This window comes from Hyla sarda, chromosome 6 (assembly GCF_029499605.1).
Source record: "Hyla sarda isolate aHylSar1 chromosome 6, aHylSar1.hap1, whole genome shotgun sequence".
NCBI lineage: Eukaryota > Metazoa > Chordata > Amphibia > Anura > Hylidae > Hyla > Hyla sarda.
In genome coordinates this window covers 250,326,741-250,347,136 of record NC_079194.1, presented here as the reverse complement: position 1 = coordinate 250,347,136, position 20,396 = coordinate 250,326,741, and the positions used below count along the sequence as shown (strand labels likewise).

The 20,396-nt window shown below is 43.5% G+C and overlaps 1 protein-coding gene across 2 annotated transcripts in view; it reads left to right on the top strand.

The window, feature by feature from the left end:
* AP2A2 (adaptor related protein complex 2 subunit alpha 2) overlaps positions 1 to 20,396 on the top strand; it is a 97,410-nt gene that overhangs the window by 30,616 nt on the left and 46,398 nt on the right. For both annotated transcript variants that reach the window (XM_056526908.1, XM_056526909.1), the window contains exons 3-7: positions 7,785 to 7,927; positions 13,295 to 13,488; positions 14,431 to 14,560; positions 15,069 to 15,170; positions 18,837 to 18,945. In XM_056526908.1, the coding sequence (XP_056382883.1) occupies positions 7,785 to 7,927; positions 13,295 to 13,488; positions 14,431 to 14,560; positions 15,069 to 15,170; positions 18,837 to 18,945 (678 nt within the window). The remainder of the gene's footprint in view (positions 1 to 7,784; positions 7,928 to 13,294; positions 13,489 to 14,430; positions 14,561 to 15,068; positions 15,171 to 18,836; positions 18,946 to 20,396) is intronic.

Genomic DNA, 20,396 nt, shown 5'->3' with positions numbered 1-20,396 from the left:
GTTCACCCTCCACCCGGAATGTCGCCGGACACTACAGGAAGGATGGATGGCCCGGACCACCCCCATTACTGGTAAGTTTAATTTTTTTTATTGACTCGGAAGGTGGGGGAGGGGCCCGACCGGTATAGCGGTATGGGCAAAAAATCCATATTGGTATACCGCCCAGCACTACGGTGGGGGGTGCGACGTGGGGCGGTCGCGGTGTGGGGGGGGGGCATTATCGGCTTATCCGCAAGGTAATTGCCGATACCGATAATGCCCCAAATCGTGATTTTCGGCCGATAATATCGGCCATACCGATAATCGGTCGATCCCTACACGAAACGGTGGTCAACACCCCCCTCTTTGTATCTCTATGGGAGAATGCTGTATCTTTGGCTCTCAGAAAAAGATATATGAGGAGGTGTGTTGACCACTCCTTTGTTCGGAGAGTGACAGCGCTCCGTTTATGGCGAGAGCGGTGACGCCGAGCAGGAGATTGTGGGGGTCCCAGCGGTCAGACCCCCCCGGCAATCAGATTACTTGTTTAGCGCCACACTACTTTAACATTTGATGGCATTGTACATTGTCATTTCTCAACATAGAAATAGAATTTCCCCATTTTTATTGTGTACCAATCTATACACAGAAAGCATCTATCTGCTGGCGCATGATGGGAGTTGTAGTTTTTAAATCAGCCGGAGAGCCACAGGTTGGGGAACACAGATCTTCTGGATGTTACCAGGAGAGGTTTACAGGAGGCAAAAGATCTTAAACTGTGAGGCGTTGTTTCAGAAAGTGTATTGGAAAATGGCTTAACTTTTTATTACACACAATGATGTATTGCTGAATTGGAACAAGCGCTTTTACATAGCTTTACAACTTGTGACCTTAGAGCAGTGGTTTTCAAACATTGTGCCTCCAGCTGTTGCAAAACTGCAACTTCCAGCATGCTGGGAGTTGCAGTTTTGCAACAGCTGGGGGCACATTGTTTGGAAAAACTCTGCCTTAGAGTATTACACTGTTCTAGGAATAAAGTCAACACTTTTTTATTTCTTTCATTCATTGGCCAAGTTGACCTCTCCCTGCTGCTTGGAATGTGAGTGTGCGCTGTCAGTGGGCCAGCGCTCAGCACTACTCGCATTTTATTCCCGTGCTGCCTGTGATGTGGAAGCGCTTTGCTGTGCTTAATAATTAATAGTACTTAAAGGGGGTGAAAATTCTTCTTCTGCCCCTCCCGATGCTGGCAACCCATGGCTGCTTGTGCTTTGTGCACCATAGGGATGTAACGTTACCTAACCTGACCGTTGCTTCCAATGGCCGGTTTGTAGTTTTCCATCTCTAATGCGTGTTTACATATTCAGATTTATAATTGCAATTATTAAATACAAATCCAGGAATTAATTAAATTTTTTTTAAATATTTTCTTAAAGGATAAATCTCATGGGGAAAAAAAGCGTATGCCCTACGATTGGGGATAAGTTTTAGATTGCTGGGGGTCAGAGTGCTGGGGCCCCCCGCGATCTGTTGTTTGGAGCCCCGGCTCTCCATTAAATGGCACGTCACAACCCTAGCCCGAAGCAGGAGCCGCCACACAGCTCTTTATAGCTCTATGGGAGAGCCGAAGATTGCCAAACGGCTCTCCCATAGAGCTATATGGAGGGGGTGGGGGTCGTGACGCGCAGCAAATCTTGGGGAGCCGCAGCGCTTGGACCCCCGCAGTCTAAAACTTATCTCCTATCCTTTAGAGTTTTTTCATGATACTTATCCTTTAAACCGGAACATGTGAGTTTACCATAAGGGAACCTGACACGTTGGACAATCAGTCTTGATTGCCGGCCATCTTATTAAGTAGGAGGATTAGAATAGATTGATATATAATGTTGTTTGGAAAGAGTCAATATAACGTTTGTTGTTCATTTAGAGGGGCGCTGTTATTTGAAAAAAACTTTTGATAAGTCTTAAAGGGTTATCCAGTGTAAACAGTCACCGTATTTATCGGCGTATAACACGCATTTTTTAGGCTAAATTTTTTTGCCTAAAGTCTATCTGCTTGTTATACGCCGATAAGCCGCTGCAGTTCAATGATTTAAAGCGGGCACTTTAAAACAATGAACTGCAACGGCTTTTGCAGGTCCAGAGACTGCCGCCGCTGCCCGATTCTCTACCCCTGCCTATCCTGGTGTCCAGAGACTGCCGGCACCGCTGCCTCATGGCCTCCCCCATCCCCGGTTTTTCTGACCCGTTGAAGCCCCCAGCAAAGGCAGGGGGAGAGAGGCCATCACTACCCGCTTCTCTCCCCCTGCCTTTCCTGGGGTCTAGAGCCCTGCTGCCGCCGCTTGTCTCCCCCTGGCTGTCGGCACCGCTGCCCCATTGCCTCCCCCATCCCCGAATTTATAATTACCTGTTGCCGGGGTCGGGTCCGCGCTGCTTCTGGCTCCGGTGTGGCGTCTCCTGCGTCGTTGATATGCGCTGCGCTACGCAATGATGAGTGACGTCGTGTTGAAGACGTCACTCGTCATTGTGCCTCGCAGCGCAAAATAACAACTCAGGAGACGCCACACCGGAGCCAGAAGCAGCGCGGACCCGACCCCGGCAACAGGTAATTATACAACTGGGGATGGGGGAGGCGATGGGGCAGCGGTGCCGACAGCCAGGGGGAGAGAAGCGGTGGCAGCAGGGCTCTAGATCCCAGGAAAGGCAGGGGGAGAGAAGCGGGGGCTTCTGCGGGGTCAGAAACAGTGTATCGGGGTACACACACACACACACACACACACACACACACACACACACACACACCCTCATTTTACCAAGGATATTTGGGTAAAAATCTTTTTCTACCCAAATATCCTTGGTAAAATGAGGGTGCGTGTTATAGGCCAGTGCATGGTATACCCCGATAAATACAGTAATTTCTTATTGTCCCCAGACTGCCTAAAAAAATATATATTAAACACTCTAAAAGGATAGGAGATAAGGTGTCTAATCGCGGGGATCCTGCGGCTGGGACCCCCCACTATTTCTGTGCAGCACCCGGCATTCTATACAGTATGTTTAGAATGCTGGGTTTGGGCAGCTGGAGACGTGACATGACACCATGGCCCCCCCCCCCCCCCATTCGTGTCTATGGGAGGGGACGTGAGGGCCGTCTGTGGGCGGAGTACCCCTTAAACTATTTTCACTGGATATCCCCTTTTAAGGTTTCATGCCATTAAACGTTTTGATCAGTCAGGGTATGGGAGAAGTGTGCGTTAAATGCGTTCACTCCTTGCTCCTTGGGAAAACATGCGATTATCTGCTCTGGGTGGCTCCCATGGCGGGGGCGGCCAGAGCAGGTAAAAACTAATTTAAATACTAAAAGTTAGTGTTTCCCAACCAGGGTACCTCCAGTTGTTGCAAAACTACAACTCTTAGCATGCCCGGACTGGCAAAGGCTGTCCGGGCATGCTGGGAGTAGTAGTTTCACAACAGCTGGAGGCACCCTGCTATAAAAACACTGCGCTAAGGGTGCAGGGAGAAAAATAAAATAGCCTTCTGCTCACCTAGTCCCGGTACCTGCAGATTCGTCTCCGTGCGCTCCGGAGTTTCCTCACTTAGTACAGTAGGACCTTTCCCTTTTCAGCCAATCACTGGCCGCAGTGGTGTCACGTGTCAAGCCAGTGATTGGCTGACGGGGAAAGGTCAGCAATACTGCAGCAATACACTGGGTTTCACGGGTCCCGTGGAAGATTTGAAATCCGTCCGGGAAACCCAGTGTATTGCTGCAGTACAAGAAAGTGACAGAAGGGGTGGGGAATGTGACAAGGGAGGGGGGGAGACGAGGGGGAGGAGAATGTGACAAGGGGGGGGGGGGGGGAAATGTGACAAGGAGAGATGTGAAATGAGACATGAAATGGGGGGGGATTTCACAATTTTTTTTGTATTTTTTTTTTTATATCGCAATATTTAGGCCCAAAATTACAATAGCACATTTCCCCCATATTGTGCATCCCTAGTGCAAAGTCAAAAACCATATGGTGAAAACAGGATGGAACTGTACGCACATACGATTCTCTACGGTCCCCATTGACTCCCATGTTTAAAAAAACATATACGTTTCAATACGGCTTTTTACCCGGACCAAAAACCGTGGTAGGTTACGGTTTTGGGTACAGGAAAAAAACCCGTACAAGACACAAAACGGATAAAACCGGATGCATTGTTTGGCATATAATAAAAACGTATACGGGAACTGTATTGCAAAAACGTGATGTGAATGCAGCCTTAGTCACACCACCCAGGCCATGATGAGTAGCATTTCTAAAGGTGTTTTTTTGAATCTTTTTAAACAAATCTTATTTTAGCTTTGTCAGGTTTGACTGCATTTTCATAGTGACTGGTACTGTCTCGGACAACTCCTCTAATATTTACCGTATGTAGTTATTTTTTACTGCTTTTGTAAGGCAGGCAACATGCCAAAGCTTCTTTTACCTCCCCGAAGGCAACATTGTAAATGAATATCTATGTATTTATTTATTCCTTCCATACTTGTAGTTTCGTATTGTAATACATTTCCTTAGGTCAGCGGGATATCATAGAAACATAGAATGTGTCGTCAGATAAAAACCATTTGGCCCAATAATCTGAATACTATGAATAGTCCCTGGTCCTATCTTATATGAAGGATAGCCTTATGCTTACCCCATGCATGTTTATACTCCTTCGCTGTGTATGTTAGACAGAAGCACAATTAAATATGTAAAGGCTGTATAATATATTATATTGTACAGATCATAAGAAATTAAAGGATGTTTGCACACTACTTTGTCTTAGTTTTGATCGGTGGTGGTCTGGATGCTGAGACCTTCACTGATTGCTAAAATTCAGGAGCAGAAACTCTTAGCTGAATGCCTTGCCTGTGTGTTTCTGAGCTGGAACAAAATGACACAACACTCGGCTAAGGCTGCATTCACACCTCGTTTTTTGCATACGGGTGTCGAATCCGGCTGGGGGAGGGGAAAACTGGGCGCTCCCGTGCCCCAGCCGGATAAGCCCGTAAATCCATTTACTTTAATGAGCCAACTGGAGTCAAACGGTGACTCCGGTCGGTTCAGTTTTGACCCGTATCCAGTTTCCCAACCGGACCTAAAACCGGGTCAAAAATGAGCTGACCGGAGTCACCGTTTGACTCCAGTTGGCTCATTAAAGTAAATGGATTTACGGGCTTATCCGGCTGGGGTACGGGAGCGCCCGGTTTACCCCTCCCCCAGCCGGATCTGGCACCCGGATGTAAAAAACAAGGTGTGAATGCAGCCTAAGCACTTCTTCCTCATTGAAGGGATGGGTGGGGGTCTCTGCTTTGGGACCCCCCAGTGATTATCGATTCTGACATATCACTATGTCGTGTGTCTAAAGTTTGTAAAAACGATAGGTAAATGTAGGTTAAAAATAGTTTCCATTTACATGTATTAAATGCATTGTATGGTGCCATCTGGTATTCAGAGTATTTAGAAATGCACATGTCCACCTACTGAGCTTATAGATACCTATGTTCACACTCTTTCATTGCTGGTGTTCTCGGTGTTGTGATCCTCTATTCACTTAACAGCAGTCTATACACCATTGTTGTCCAACCAGGGTGCCTCCAGCTGTTGCAAAACTACAACTCCCAGCATGCCCAGACAGCCTTTGGCTGTCTGGGCATGCTGGGAGTTGTAGTTTTGCAACAGCTGGAGGGACCCTGGTTGGAAAACACTGCTATACATAATATTGCTTCTTTACTGCTTCTCAGGGAAGACCCAGAGCTTGTGCTGTGACAAAGCAATATGCAGTAAAGCTGATAGGCAAGTAATACTGTTTCCTTTGACTTTTTCAAAACTGGACTGAACAAATTTTAGCTGTCTTATAGGGGAAATTTACTATATGGCTGCCAGAGGGTGGAGGAGACTGATTGGGATCAAACAAGTAAAACTTAATTCATAATGGAATGAAAAGTTAAGTTTTTTTCCTTAAAAAGCGGATGCTACCGGACATCATTTTTTCAAACCGTATATGGTTTTCAACTGTAGTAAGGTTTTGAGGAATCTGTTTTTTTTTTTTCAAAAACCGGATATGAGAACTCTATTGCAGAAACATGGTGTGAACCCAGACTTACTTTGTTTTTGTGGTGTTGATATGTCACACAATTTGTCTCCCAACAGGTCAGAAAAAGTGGCATTATACAATGTGGTATAATGAAGTGTCATTTTTTTAAGTGTTCTAGCACTATATTTATCACATGCCATGGGACCATTTAATACATTTAATTATAATTAAGTTTTATAATTGAATACATTTTGTGCACATACACCTTACAACCATACAAATAAATGGGATTATGCAGGGATAGAAAAACAGAGATTACTTATCCAAAAAACAGAATCACTTCTGTCGTAAGATTGTGTGTAGTATTGCAGCTCCGTTCCATTGAAGTGAATGGAGCCAAGTTGTAATACCACACACAACCTAAGGACAGAGGAGGTGCTGTTTTTGGAAGATAATAGCTCAGTTTTTCTATCCCTGGATTAACCCCTTTAAGGGTACTTTCCCACATGGCGTATTTTGCGGCGTATTTTGCGGCGTATTTTGCGGCGTATTTTGCTGCGTATTTTGCTGCGTATTTGCTGCTGCGTATTTTCCTACCCATTGACTTCAACAGGGAAAATAAAATACGCAGCAGCAAATACGCCATGTGGAAACGTACCCTAAGGGTGCGTTCCCACAGGGCGTATACGCAGCGTATTTGACACAAATTTTACGGCAGCAGCGGGAAATACGCTGCGTATCCCTTGCTCACTATACACACAGGGCTTTCTGGCGGCAGCCCTATGTGTGTAGTGAGTTTTGGAGGCGGGGCCGTGTGCCGGCGTGTCTGTGACGCGCGGCCCCGCCTCCAAAACTCACTGCACACATAGGGCTGCCGCCGGAAAGCCCTGTGTGTATAGAGAGCGAGGAATACACAGCGTATTTCCCGCTGCTGCCATAAATTTTGCGCAGCGTCAAATACGCTGCGTATACGCCCTGTGGGAACGCACCCTTAAGGTGTAGAAACATTGTTTATCCACACCACTGTAGATAACTTGCCCCCCATAGAGTGCATGCAGCAGTTATTCTGTGAAATCAAAGTGTGGTGGGAGTTGTAGGCTGAAAACAGATTAATCATGCTACACTGACTAGCAACTTGCCTACTTTGACAGGTAAATGGTGAAAAAGCTCAATTTTTTTTTAGTTGAAACGGTGCAAAGTTGTTTTAAAGGAAATCTGTCATCAGTGACACCTGCGCTAACCTGTTGGTACAGATAGCTAGTGCAGGTGACGCTGATGACAACCATACTTACCTGGTCCCGTTCCATGCTCCCATTCTGCTGCTATCTCACTCTGTATCTTCTGTTCTGAGGCCAAGTTGGAGCATGGGCGGAGCTTCCTGACATCACCACTGCTGTTTGCTAGCAGCGGACCCAGCAGAAAAGCAGCAGAGGTGATGTCAGGAAGCTCCGCCCATGCTCCAAGTCAGCCCCGGAACGGAAGATACGTAGGAAGAAAGCTGGAGAACTGGAGAATGGAACGGTATCGGGCAAGTATGGTTGTCATCAGTGTCACCTATACTTCCAGGCTGTACCAATAGATTAGTGCAGGTGAAACGGATGACAGATTTCTTACAGTTTTGGACTTTTCTCTGAACTTTTTGTGGGAAAACTCCATTAAAATGGAGATCACTAAGCATTAAAGATTGAACTCTAGCAGCACTCCGTGTTCACTACGTTTTTATTCCTTTCTTTCTTTCTCAGGAGACAAAGCCTTGGATGGCTACAGCAAGAAGAAATATGTCTGCAAGCTGCTCTTCATCTTCTTACTTGGCCATGACATTGATTTTGGCCACATGGAGGCGGTAAATCTGCTCAGCTCCAACAAATACACAGAGAAGCAGATTGTAAGTCTCCTTGCTCCCTTATTCCCCCAGTTTGCTTAGATGTTGAGGCTGCTGTAAACTTGTGCCAGTTTTATACCTTTCTTCATTGTCATCTTGTCACCTGGGATGCCAGGCATCTGTGGGGGCCGGCAGCTGAGGCTTTCACATCTGCTACTGAGAAGTGAACGAACCTATTTTTATGTTCCAGATGTGTCAGCGGATGGCATTTTATACTGTAGTCTAGCGCCCCCTAATGCAGACTTTATACATGTGCATCATCCTATATCCTTGGACGTGTATGAAGTATTCCTGTGACTGTTTGTTCTTCGCTCCCTTTTCCTTATCCTATTCCTAACATTTATGTAGCCTCCATATTTTAATCACCTTACAGAGAACACAGCAGAAGAATATGCCCACAGATAAATGGTGGAATCTGCTGGCTGGAGAAAATGAGTTTTCCTCCCGGGACAGAAGTGTAAACAGTACATGGGGATAAGGTGCAAAAATGTAAACTGAAGGGTTAGAGCAGCTGTGTATATATTACAATGTATTGATCCCAGCAAAAGAAGGTGCCAAAGTTAATGCCAAATAGTATTCGTATATATATATGTGTGTATGTATGTATATATATATATATATATATATATATATATATATATATGAAATGCAGAGATATATTGCATAATCCTTTGACCACAAGTTTCACCTCTCAACATAAACTCTACGGATGGATGAAAAAACAATATAAGGCCTGGCAAAATATGGGTCACACGGATCATTACCCTAAGGCACATTTCGCGTTATGCTTGACCCTGTCATCCAGCGAACGCCAAACGCGCGAAATATTCTAACTAATGCACTTAAACAAAAAAACAAAAAAAGTTTTCTATGTTTTATTTGTGTTTAAAAAAATGCTAGGTGTCTCCCTACTTGTCCAGACACATTTCCCCCCATTTCTTGCACAGATTTTGGACTGCTGCTGGCCTGGCAGAAGTCCAAAATCAGGAAATGCAGTCTGGAGTGCTGAGAGGTGTGTGTGTGCAGCCTTAGCCAATTATAGCTCATCTCACAGACTGAACTGCTCCACGCTGTGTGTAGCAAAGTGAGGGAGGAAGTTCTCCCCTGTAAGGCTTCAGATGATGTCACGCCTGCTGGGTAATGCCCCTTTCCAGTCTGTGAATCTGACTGAGACTGAGCAGAAAATACAGAGCAATATCTAAGTAGAAATCTAAAAAAAATAATAAAAATAAAGGCAGGGGGTGGTTTATGAGGGCAGTGAATTGGGAGGATTATAAAATTCAACAAGATAATGAGAGGTCCTCTTAAATAAAGAAAACTGCCCCTGAAAATCCCACCACTAGGGGTCCCCCTACCTACAGGGACACTAACCAGTCTCGCCACAGCATCAGGCTTGTCCATGAGTCATAGACAAGAGGTGGCTCATGGACAAGGCTGCACGAGCAGACGCACCAATCGCCTCCCACCACCACAAGGAGGGACACACCCCTTCTACCATACACCAATCACCTCCCACCACCAAAAGGAGGGACACACCCCTTCTACCATACACCAATCACCTCCCACCACCACAAGAGGCATAAAAATTAGATGTACATGGTCAGGATTAGGTACTGAATAACGTATCATTTTTTTGTGGAATCTGGATGGTACGCTTTAAGTATCCCTTATACCACAAACATAGGGATATTTTACATGTGAATATAAGTCAACAAACTAGCAAAATGGTAAGCTGAAGTGTACCACGGTGTACAGACTTAGGATCCAGTGTGTTGAATGGGCCAAATGTAGTCCACTAGGTCTGTTTCTTAGCACATACTGTTATTTTGTGGGATTTAAAAGTGCGACTATATTTTTCTGACAGTCATTCTCCACTATGCGCGGTGAGTAATCTAATCTGTACTAAGTCAGAATCATTGACGGAAGGACAGATTGCTGCTCAGCATGGTGTTGGCTTCTACATAGTTTTATTTGTCTGATATTCTTGCAGATGGAAGGCAATTTATTTCTTTTATAGCCTTTCAAGTGACGGAAATAATGCGCATTACATGAGCTTTATGTGTATTAAATTGTTAAAGGGGATGTCATGTGGTTAAATATAAATATATATTCTCTTAGGACAACTGGAATATAAAAAAATAAAATATAAAATAAAAATAATGCTCCTGTGTGTGTAGGTCAGTATTTCCCAACCAGGGTTCCTCCAGCTGTTGCAAAACTACAACTCTCAGCATGCCCGGACAGCCAAAGGCTGTCCGGGCATGCTGGGAGTTGTAGTTTTGCAACATCTAGAGGTACACTAATCTAGGTTTTTAAAGGTCCTGGAGAAATATTTTTAACTTTAAGTAGACTCTGTGCAGCCTTTTCAGTAAATTTATGTGTTTACTTGCAAAAAGGCACAAAAAAATAAGTTAAAAAAACAACCCCGACGTGTCAAAAAAATGTGTAATTTTTTTTTTTACTAAAGTACAAATAATATGACTATAAGGAAAAATGTTACGTAAATGTTATGTACAATAGTATATAGGCAGTTGGACCGTAATGGTAGAAGATGTCGGCGCTGGATGAAGGAACCAGGAGGAGTGCAGCATAAAATCAAGGCAGGTTTATTGGATGCAACGTGTTTCGCTGCGCATGCGCAGCTTCATCAGACATGATGCCTGATGAAGCTGCGCATGCGCAGCGAAATGCGTTGCATCCAATAAACCTGCCTTGATTTTATGCTGCACTCCTCCTGGTTCCTTCATCCAGTGCCGACATCTCCTACCATTACGGTCCAACTGCCTGTCTATCGTTTCTAAGGAGGGCTGCGGATGAGGACACACTTACTTTCAAGCGCTTCCCATTGCTGTGTGTGTGCACACAACCAACTCTGGTAAGCGGCGTGGGATAGATCTACTCCCCCTCCCTATGGGCCTGACCTGCTGATCCCGCACATGGAGCGCCTTCTGTTTTCCTTTTAGATTATGTACAATAATATGACTATAAGGAAAAATGTTACGTAAATGTTATGTACAATAATATGGCTATTAGAAAGTTTCCTAATAAATTCAATGTAACTTAGTGGGAAATGATTTTTTGATGCAAAACGAGTGTATTTTGAGTTGTTTTTTCACCTCAATTCACACATCAAAAAACTGTGTTCATACTCCTAAGTGGGAGGAATGAATATGTTACCCTCCTGCTGCCGAACCCTCATCAGTGGCGCCCCCTGCTGCTTAGTGTCCTGTTCTCTGCTGCTGCTGCAGCCAATGATTGGTTCAGTGGACATTTCTTATATGTTGGACCAGAGAGCAGGAAGCTCGGAGCAGCAGGGACCACCAGATAAATTAGTGGGGGAGATTTAACAAAACCTGTGTATAGAAAGAGTGGTGCATTTGCCCATAGCAGCCAATCTGATTGCATCTTTTGTTTTTCAAAGGCCTTATTAAAAATTAGAGGAGCAATCTCGTTGCTATGGGCAACTGCTCCAATCTTCCTTTGTTTTTTGTTTTTTCCACCCACGCTGAACATTTTTTATTTTTTTTTTCTTATTCAAGAAATAGTTTTATTATAATAAAACACGGAAAACATACAACCTTAAACAGATAACCCCTTGAGTTTGTTGAGTAAGGACCCCCTAGTATTCTCTTGATTTCCACCTAATGTCTTAAAGGGGTTATCGAGGATTACAAAAACAGCACCACACCTGTCCTCAGGTTGTGTGTGGTATTGCAGCCCAGCTCCATGAAATGAATTGAGCCAAGTTGTAATACCTCACACAACCTGAGGACAGATTTTGTAAGATACAAGCTCTGTTTTTCTTGATAACCCCCTTTAACACTTGGTGGTCTGCAAAATACCGTTATCGCTGTAATACCGGTCTGTTATTTGGGTGGTAGGACTAAGCAACTGAGGATGGGAACACTTAAAGGAGAACTCCGGAATATAAAAATTGTCCCCCATACTACCGGCAGCAAAAAAATAAAATAAAGATGTACATACCTTCCTCCGCTCCCGGGGCCTCCGGTAACTGTCTTCGGTCTCCGCCGCGATCCTCTTCCTGGTTGCCGGTGGTCGGATGAATCATACTGCGCTCAGCCAATCACCAGCCGCAGTGAAGTCCCGACTCGGCTGGCGATAGGCTGAGCGGCAGTGTGAGAACGCTTCAGGACACAAAATTCTTCACTACATCGGCACCTGCTGCCGGGGCTGAAAACGTCACACTGCAGCTCAACCTATCGCCGGCCGAGTCAGGACTTCACTGCGGCCGGTGATTGGCTGAGCGCAGTATGACTTTCCGACCACTGGCAACCAGGAAGAGGATCGGTCCGGAGACCGTTACCAGAAGCCCCGGGGGAGCGGAGGAAGGTATGTACATCTTTATTTTTTTTACTGCTGGCAGTATGGGGGACAATTTTCATATTCCAGAGTTCTCCTTTAAGGGGAAATTTATCATTGCTTTCCTGACATTTTATTGGCTGAAATTTGGCAAAAATATTTTGCACAATTAGTTTTTGCGCAATTTCAAAATAGACAACTTTGGGAAAAGTGACTGCGAAATGCATTCTTGACAATGCAGTGGACAAGATTTATTAACTGCGTTTTTTTTAAAAAGGCGCAAAAATAATGCGCCTTTTTAAAAAAATGCAAATTTAAACCACCGCTGCCTTGCCTTAGAAAAATTAGACCCTACAGCAAGTTCCAAGGTAATTATTATTATTTTTTTCTATTTGTGCAAAATGTATCAGTCTGTGTACCTTATTGATAAATTTGGCGCACATAAGCCAAAAACACAGCACAAAAAAAAGGCTGTTAAGTGGCTGCACACAGACACATATTGAGAACTCTTCCCCTTTAGTGAATTCTACTGGAGATTGTAAAAAAACATGAGCAGATGCCATAAAAAGTATCAAACAGCAATGTTAAGTTACAGAAACATTTTTCTTAAATGATTTAATTTGTAAAAATTTTCTTTTTCTCATGATCGAACAGTCAAATCAATAGTTAATCAATATTAGATTGATGGGGACTAATTAACTAATTCCCCAACAAGAAGCTGATTCAAGGGTCCCCATGGTTGCTTTGCTTAAAGGGGTACTCCGCTGCTCAGCATTTGGAGCAAAATGTTCCGAACGCTGGAGCCGGAAGCTCGTGATGTCATAGCCCCACCCCCTCATGATGTCACACCACGCCCCCTTAATGCAAGTCTATGGGAGGGGACTTGAATTGAGGGGGCGGGGTGTGACATCATGAGGGGGTGGGGCTATAACCTCACGAGGTGTCGGCTCATCGAATGGATGGGATCGGACCATACAGACTTTTGTCTTAAAACATGTTTACGCTTCTCCACTATAAACCTTTTTAAACTTTTCATTTGTGTGTTCTTAGGGTTACCTCTTCATCTCGGTACTTGTAAACTCCAACAGTGAACTCATCCGTCTCATTAACAATGCCATCAAAAATGACCTGTCTAGCCGCAACCCTACTTTTATGGGACTGGCCTTGCACTGCATTGCCAATGTTGGGAGCCGAGAAATGGCAGAAGCCTTTGCTGGAGAGATTCCCAGGATATTGGTTGCGGGGTAAGTCCCACCTCACTACCTGTCTTACTAGCTTTCCTTACCCTGCACTTTCCTTTACTAGGGCTACATTTAGGAGGGGACTGTTATTTCACATGGATTCTTTAGGAAATTATGTCTTTGGGTTCCTAATGGATTGCACAGGATTAGAAATACAGCTCCACACCAGTGGGTTGTCTGTAATTGCAGCCCAGCTTTATTGATGTTAAAGGGAGCGGAGCTGCAATAACCCAGCACGACTAATATACAATGTAAGGAGCTTGAAAAAAGCTGAATAAGCTCGCCTGTCCCATGAGCAGCTAGCGTCCTGTCCGCTCGGACGTTACCTTCTCTAGGTGTATAGACAGAACAATCCCACAAGAGAGGTCCAGTGAAGACTTATGCGGTTAAAAATGGAGCAGTTACCAATAAAATGTAGAAAAATTTGTAAATGTGCCATACAAAATACTGTGTACCCCCTTAAACAATAATTACTGGTGCTCGGGCTGCACCCTTAATCATGGCTATTATTGATATATGGATGTGAAGGAGTTTTATGCTCCAAAGGAGAGCCATGACCCACCAAAGATCCTTCACACATTGATAGCCACGATAAAGGGTGCAGCCTGAGCACCAGAAATTTGGTGTTTTAAGGGGGTAAACATTTTTTCTAGCCTTTAGTAAATGCTATATTTTTAACGGAATACACCTTTCTCTTGTTGGACCCTGACAGATCAGATAATGATCTATCATGAGAACAGGCCATCAATAAAAACACACCTTCCCGGAGACCCCTTAAGACTTTAAAGCGCTGTGTGTGACACCTGACATCAGAAGGGGGTCTGTTATAAAATTCAGTTTCTATGCAGTGGTGTTAGCAGTTTGATATTGTAGAATGGCTATTAGAATGCTCACTATGTACTTGTAACTTCCTAATGTGCATTTCTTGCATGTTTAACCTAATAGAGACACAATGGACAGTGTTAAGCAGAGTGCTGCCCTCTGCCTCCTACGCCTCTATCGCACATCTCCAGATCTTGTACTCACCAATGAGTGGACCTCAAGGGTGGTTCATCTTCTCAATGATCAGCATCTGGTAAGACAGATTATGGAGGGTTATTTATTATCATACTTAAAGCGTTGTCTAAAGTGGGAAAATTTCTCTTAAGTGCCACAATGGTATTTAACAGATGGTCTGCATGGATCTCAGTATATATGTATGAATAATGATGGGGACAATCATGACCCATTTTATTTTATAGCATTTGCCTGTTAGATCATAGCTACATCATAGGGGGGCGATATCCCCCATTCATGACCCTCCTAACTCTGAGTCAAAGCCGTGGGATACTTAGAGATACTTCCACGCTTGCTGGCTCAGCAAGTCAATCATTTACATGGTCACCATTTGGAAACCAGATTTGGCGTTCTTACATGTCGCTTCTTTTCAGTGCATATTCAGTCATTTCCTTTGGTATAGAGCAACTTGGATTTTCTATGTGTTATAGAGCTGGAAGGTCAAGTTTCCAATTCAGTTTATAAAATTATTATATCATCTGGGCCTCAATAAACTAATCTGGACTTTATTTTCCATTGCCTTGTAGGGTGTAGTCACTGCGGCCACCAGTCTGATCACTACCTTGGCACAGAAGAATCCTGAGGAGTTTAAGACCTCTGTCTCCCTGGCAGTGTCCCGGCTGAGTAGGGTAATGACAAATCTGTACTCACAGTATGTTATGACTTCTGGGTTGATGAAGAACATGCAGAGACTTTGCAGTACAATCTCTTGCTGTTTGTAACATTATATTATGTTATTGGCACAGTATGTACAGTTTTCCTAAATGAGAATCAATGCTATTAAAGGGGTACTCCGGTGAAAACCTTTTTTCTTTTAAATCAACTGGTGCCAGAAAGTTAAACATATTTGTAAATTACTTCTATTAAAAAATCTTAATCCTTCCAGTACTTATTAGCTGCTGAATGCTACAGAAGAAATTCCTTTCTTTTTGGAACACTGATGGCATCACAACCACAGTTCTCTCTGCTGACATCTCTGTCCAATTTAGCAACCGTGCATAGCAGATGTATGCAAAGGGCAATATGGTGGCTCAGTGGTTAGCACTGCTGTCTTGCAGTGCTGGGGCCTTGGGTTCAAATCCCACTAAGGACAACAATAAATATAGTAGTTATTATTATAATGACGTCAGCAAAGAGCACTGTGCTCGTGATGTCATCAGAGAGAATTCCAAAAAGAAAATAATTTCCTCTGTAGTATTCAGCAGCTAATAAGTACAGGAAGGATTAAGATTTTTTAATAGAAGTAATTTACAAATCTGTTTAACTATCTGCCACCAGTTGATTTAAAAGAAAAAAGGTTTTCACCGGAGTACCCCTTTAAACTGCTAAAAAATATAAGGGAAATCTGACAGCAGGGTCAACTGCACCAACCAGAAAGTACAGGTACATTGAAGTCTACACATCCCTTGTAAAATGCTAGGTTTTTGTAAAGTTAAAGAATAAGACAAAGATAAATCATTTCAGAAAAATTTTCACCTTTATTATGAGCTATAATTGGAAAAAATTTTAATGCAAAACAAACTGACATCTTTCTTTAAGGGGGAAATAAAAAACAAAAAACAAAAAAAACACACTAACCTGGTTGCTTGCACATATTCTTGTGACTGTGTTCCGAATTAACCACTTACATTTAAACTTATGTTAAATAGAAGTCATTGTCCACCTGCCATCATTTAAAGTGTCTCTAAACACAAATAAAGTTTAGCTGGTTTAGTAGGATATTCCTGACATTTGCTTAGCTGCATTTCAGAGCAAAAGCTATGGTCCGCAGAGAACTTCCTAAGCATCAGAGGGATCTTAGTCCGGATATCAGTCAGGGGAAGGGTACAAAAGAATTTCCAAAGCATCAGATATACCATTGAATACAGTGAAGACAGTCCTCATCAAGTGGAGAAAATATGGCACAATCAAAAACTGGGCGTCCCTCCAAAATTGATGAAAAGACTAGAAGAAAACTGGTCAGTGGGGCTTCCAAGAAGCCTGTTGGCAACATTAGAAAAACTGCAGTAATTTCGTGCAAGTACTGGCTGTGTGCGAAGTGTGACAACAGTCTCTGGTATTCTAAATTTAAATGGTGTAGGGTGGCAAGACTGATGCATTTACTTGCATTTACTTACTAAGAAAAACATCTAAGTCTAGCTGTAGTTTGCAAAAACATACATGGTCTCCCCCGCCTCAAAGCATGTGTGAAAATGTGTTATGGTCTGTTAAAACCAAGGCTAAACTTTTTGGCTATCATTCCAAAAGTTATGTATGGTGGAAGCTCACATTTGAGCAGGACATCGACACCCACATCCAAATCCACGAAAGCATGGCTTCCTCAGAAGACTAACAGTTTGGAATGGCCCAGGCAAAGCTCCGACCTTAGCCAGTAGACAACATCGGGCGTACCTGAACGCCCTTGTTGTCTGGGCCTTAACTCAGTAGTGACTATGAAGCAAGCACAGGAGCGTAATTGATGGGCACTATCAGTAGCCGTACAATCGCTGTTAATGATGGGGAGCAGCCAATGCTGATCATGGCATCGAATAGGGCTGGGCGGTATACCGGTTCATACCGAAATTTTTGTGCTGCACAATATGAATTTTAACCCATACCGCAATACCTATTTGGCCCCTCTTCCTCGGGAATGAATGAATTATCAGCCCAGCGCTGTGCTGTCCCCACATGGGGAACTACTCACATGTCACCTGCAAGCGCTGCCCCCAAATAATCCTCAGCCCAGCGCTGTCCCCATCGGGGTAAATACTCACATGTCACCTGCAAGCGCTGCCCTCCTCGTCCTCCTATATGTTGCGGCCGCCAGTGCTGACATTCTATACCAGTGGTCTACAACCTGCGGATCTCCAGATGTTGCAAAACTACAACTCTACATGCTGGGAGTTGTAGTTTTGCAACATCTGGAGGTCCGCAGGTTGAAGACCACTGTGCGGTATCCCTATGCCCAGGCTGCAAAAAATAAACAAAATAAACTTTAACTCACCTCCCGTTGGTCCAGTACCGGCCTCACCTGCTTTTTGGGGACGGGCACGTCGGACAGCCGTCAGCCTATGACCGGCCGCAGCGATGTTTCGCCTCGGCTGGTGATAGGCTGAGCCCACTGTCATGTAAGAAGCTGGCCAGAGTTCCTTACATGACAGTGCGCTCAGCCTATCCCCGGCCGGGGCGGGACATCGCTGCGGCCGGTGATAGGCTGATGGCTGTCCGACATTCCCATCTCTAGGCCGACGTCGGAACATGCGTTAGTTTATTTTGTTTACCTTTTGCAGCCCAGGCATAGGGATACCGCATAGAATAGAGTATCAGCGCCCGCGGACGCAACGAACAGGAGGACAAGGAGGGCAGCGCTTGCGGGGGACGTGTGAGTATTTACCCCGATGGGGGCAGCGCTGGGCTGATTAATTTTGGGGGGGGGGGGTGTAGGAGGAAATACCGTTATATACCGTGGAACCGCCAAAAGTTACAAAAATGCCGCGATACACACATTTGGTCATACCGCCCAGCCCTAGCATCGAAAGTACTAAATATAACTTGCTTATTAGCTCGGAGGACTCTTCGGACCGCTGGATCGCTGATTCAGTATTGCAGCCTTGCTCAGCCAGCCTTTATCAGTGGAGCACTGATCGCACTGTATAATGCTATTCAATAGTGAATACAGTAAATGCAATAAAGTTTTGTATATAAATGTCCCCTATGGGGACTTAAAAAGTGTAAAAATATATATTTTTTTATTATATAAAAGCCCCTCCCCTTTTCCATTTTACAAACAAAAACCCCAACAACATATTATGTATCACTATATATATTATGTATCACTATATGCAGAATTGTCCGAACTATTCAAATATCATGATCCCGCATGGCGAACAGTGTAAATGTAAAAAAAAAATTAAATTAAAATATCAAATGCCAAAAGTGCTAATTTATGGTCACCTCATATATCGGGGTTAAAAAAGAATAAGAAGTGTTCAAAAAGTCCCACCAAAATAATAATGGTACAGACAAAAACTACAGATCATTGCACAAAAAATGATCCCTCATACAGCCCCATATACGGAAAAATACGTTGTTTAGGGGTCAGAAGAGGACAATTTCAGGCATACTCTGCTGTCAGAAGTTTGACTTTTTTCTTAAAGTAGCACAATAATAGAAAAATTATATATAACTGTATTTTTTTGATTCCTCGTACCTTTTTATGATAAAATAAAAGTTGTCATTACAAAGTACAATTAGCCATAAATAAATTGTGTTGTGCTGGCATTTCGCACTTCATAAATATGTGTTTCCATTTGCAGATTGTCACCTCGGCCTCCACAGACCTTCAGGATTACACCTACTATTTTGTTCCTGCTCCTTGGCTCTCTGTGAAGTTGCTAAGGCTGTTACAGTGTTACCCTCCCCCAGGTAATAATGTGCTTATTTTGCAGCAGTACCCAATTTGTGAGATGTGGCACATTTTTGGGAGTTGCCTGGACCCCGCTTAAAGGGGTTTTTACCATGATTCACATTCCACAGCAAACAATATTTTGTTAGGTTGAATGAAATTAATTGTGTACCTCTGAAAAATAATGCATACGTGACCTTATTTCAATGTATCTGCCTTCTTTTTATCCATCCTCTTTTTTTTCCTTATGAAAACCTTTGGTGGGTGGAGCTTCTGACGGTCACATGGTTATCTCTGAACTTCCTTTCTCAGGAGCCATTAGTGCAGATGCTCATTCCTGTGCTTCATCAAGAATCTAATGTTCATAATGGTAAACTTATCTCTTCTCGCCTCACACAGCATACAGTGTTATTATAGGGAAGAGAATACTACCCCTGCCAAGTGAATGTAGTGTTACAGACTAATATAGGAGCTATAGAAGGAAATCATGTGTATTTACCTCTTCCTGGCCAAGGAATATTCAGCCAGACTACCTCATACATATTTGTTGCAGTTAATAATGTACTTCTAGAAGCCTTTGATAGGCCAGTGTAGGAAACTGCCTACGGGATGTTTCCAAACAAGCAGAAAACATGAGGTCATCCAGCCCATATTAGGAGGGCATCTTTTCAAAAACTATTAATTTCAGATAATTACTTGTATTTGCAGATATGTATCATTTCACATATTGCATCAGTAAAGACCTATTTATCTTCATGGTTTAACCCCTTTGAGATTCTTACTGCAGACTGAATACAAAATCAGGGTTTGTCTGATATGTCTTTCTATTATGTTTTGGAGAGAAAGCTACATTTGTTCTTTCAATTTGAAGGCCCTGGATCATCCATGGGTGTCACAGACAGCTCATTGGTTTCAGTAAGCAGCATGCAGTACTCCATGTTCCTTGTGGGGGTGCTGCAGGAGAACACTTGCTGCTGGGTCCCTCTTCTGGTCAGTTTTTACTTTGGGGCCCTGTCTAACAAGGTTATGTGATTTTAAATTTACGTAATAAGTTAACTATACAATTACAGGCGTTGTCTGGGAAAAAATGGCTACGGTTGGAAAAGGTTACTTGCCTGCTGATTCTCTGCCACTGGTGTTTTTTTTTTTTTCTCGGTTGCTCTTCATTGGGGGACACCTATACTGAAAGTTATATGCTCTTGCCACTAAGAGACGCTAACACTAGGGAAAAAAAATCGGCTCCTCCCTGGCAGGATATACCTACCTACTGGAAGTGAGGTAATCAGTTTTAGCTAGTGTCAGCAGCAGGCAAGACACAGGTCTGTGAGCTCCCCAGACCTGGTCTTTTTTTTTTTTTTTTATTATTTTCTAGTAAGGGCTGTTTAGTTAGGTTTTTATCTCCCTTTTGTTTTCCCTTTTTCCGGTGGGGGTTCAGGAGCACGGCGCTACCTGTTCCCCCATATGCGACAAA